The sequence below is a fragment of the Penaeus monodon genome, chromosome 23 (genome assembly GCF_015228065.2).
Source record: "Penaeus monodon isolate SGIC_2016 chromosome 23, NSTDA_Pmon_1, whole genome shotgun sequence".
Classification (NCBI taxonomy): Eukaryota; Metazoa; Arthropoda; class Malacostraca; order Decapoda; family Penaeidae; genus Penaeus; species Penaeus monodon.
Window position 1 is genome coordinate 37,389,907 of NC_051408.1, and position 1,448 is coordinate 37,391,354.

A 1,448-nucleotide genomic window follows, 5' to 3' on the forward strand; every position below is an offset into this window, starting at 1 on the left:
CTGGAGTATTCTTTATGTTTTTTTTTCTCATAATGACTTGTATTAACCACTTATGGAACACATATACAATCCTTGAACACATAAAATAATCTATGCAATTTTCAATTGTATGAAGAATTCATCATGTTATTCATTAACCTTTGTAAATAATTATTTTATCACTGTTTTGACTGATTCAACAGTTGACTGGGGATGGCCACCCTCACACTCAACAAATAAGCTTCCAACTGGTCTCCTCTGAGAGACAGGTACTAGAAAAACTTGTCAAATCATAGAGTACCTCCTCTACTCTGTCCCACTGAAAGCCAATGTAAACTTCTATGACAAATTTGGTGTTGAGCAATATAGGGTTAAAGAGCTTAAACATTCTTTTATATTAGCCAGGTGTTCATTCAGAATACTCCATCCAAAAACAAAAACTATGAACAAAAGTGTGGTACTAATGCCTGAAATATATAATGGCTAATTCAGGCTCATACTCCTCACTGGTAATCATTACATAAAATAAGTTAAGAGTCAGAAAAATGCAGCTTTGCATATCCAATTAAATCAAATACTATCTTCATAAAATATGAATTACAGATAAGTATGAAGACCCATAACAATAAAAAATGTACTACAATTTACATGAAAATGCAAATGATTTATATATATCCATCATTTTTAAAAAAGGATCGGTTCTATTCCCATATCACCTTCTCTATAGCATGACAATATTGCACTGACAAAGGAAAAATAAATTTGCTTGAGTTCATTCCTAATCACATTAAACAGCATGAATCAATAATACAGAAAAGAAGAATATACATAAAGTTAGCACTATAGACTTCACTATATTCATACCAACCTGTTTGTGAATCAAGAAACGGAAGGCGCGTCTTACGTTCCCGCATAAGACGAACATTGTAATTAGCGCTGTTAATCATCAAAGAACGGTACTGTACATCCTGGAGAAAACTGCAAGTAAAAAATAAAAAATTTTAATATACATACAAAGAGCATTCCTATAGAGACATTATAACTAAAAACATTTAATTAATTCTTTATCAATATTTTATATAAAGAAACATATAGGCAACACATTACTATTATAAATATTATGGGGAGCAGTAACCCCTAATTTAGAAGAAACAATATTATAACTTTAAATATAAAACCTTTATATAAATACTGCTCTTTTAGCAGACTGACAGTAACTTCAAATTCAATAACAACTCTCTAGAATGATTGTGGTACTTTAGAAAAAAAAAAAAATCATGCTTTGCATTAAATACACAGCAAGGTTTGAGATATTTGACTTTCATGTGAGTTCTTGAGATTCTGTGAGAGTAATGACATGAAATTAAGTAAAACAAGAATGATTACTGATAATAACTACATACCAAAAGAGGACGCAACCACAAACCAGGCAATATTTTCCACTTTAGTATACTTTTTTCATTCCCATA

General features: G+C 30.5%; 1 protein-coding gene across 1 annotated transcript in view; it reads right to left on the bottom strand.

Annotated features, from left to right (window-relative positions):
• LOC119588233 (zinc finger protein ubi-d4 B-like) overlaps nt 1-1,448 on the bottom strand; it is a gene marked incomplete in the record, with an annotated part of 40,143 nt that overhangs the window by 36,999 nt on the left and 1,696 nt on the right. Inside the window, 1 exon segment of the mRNA XM_037936932.1 lies at nt 848-957. Coding sequence (XP_037792860.1) covers nt 848-957 — 110 coding nt within the window.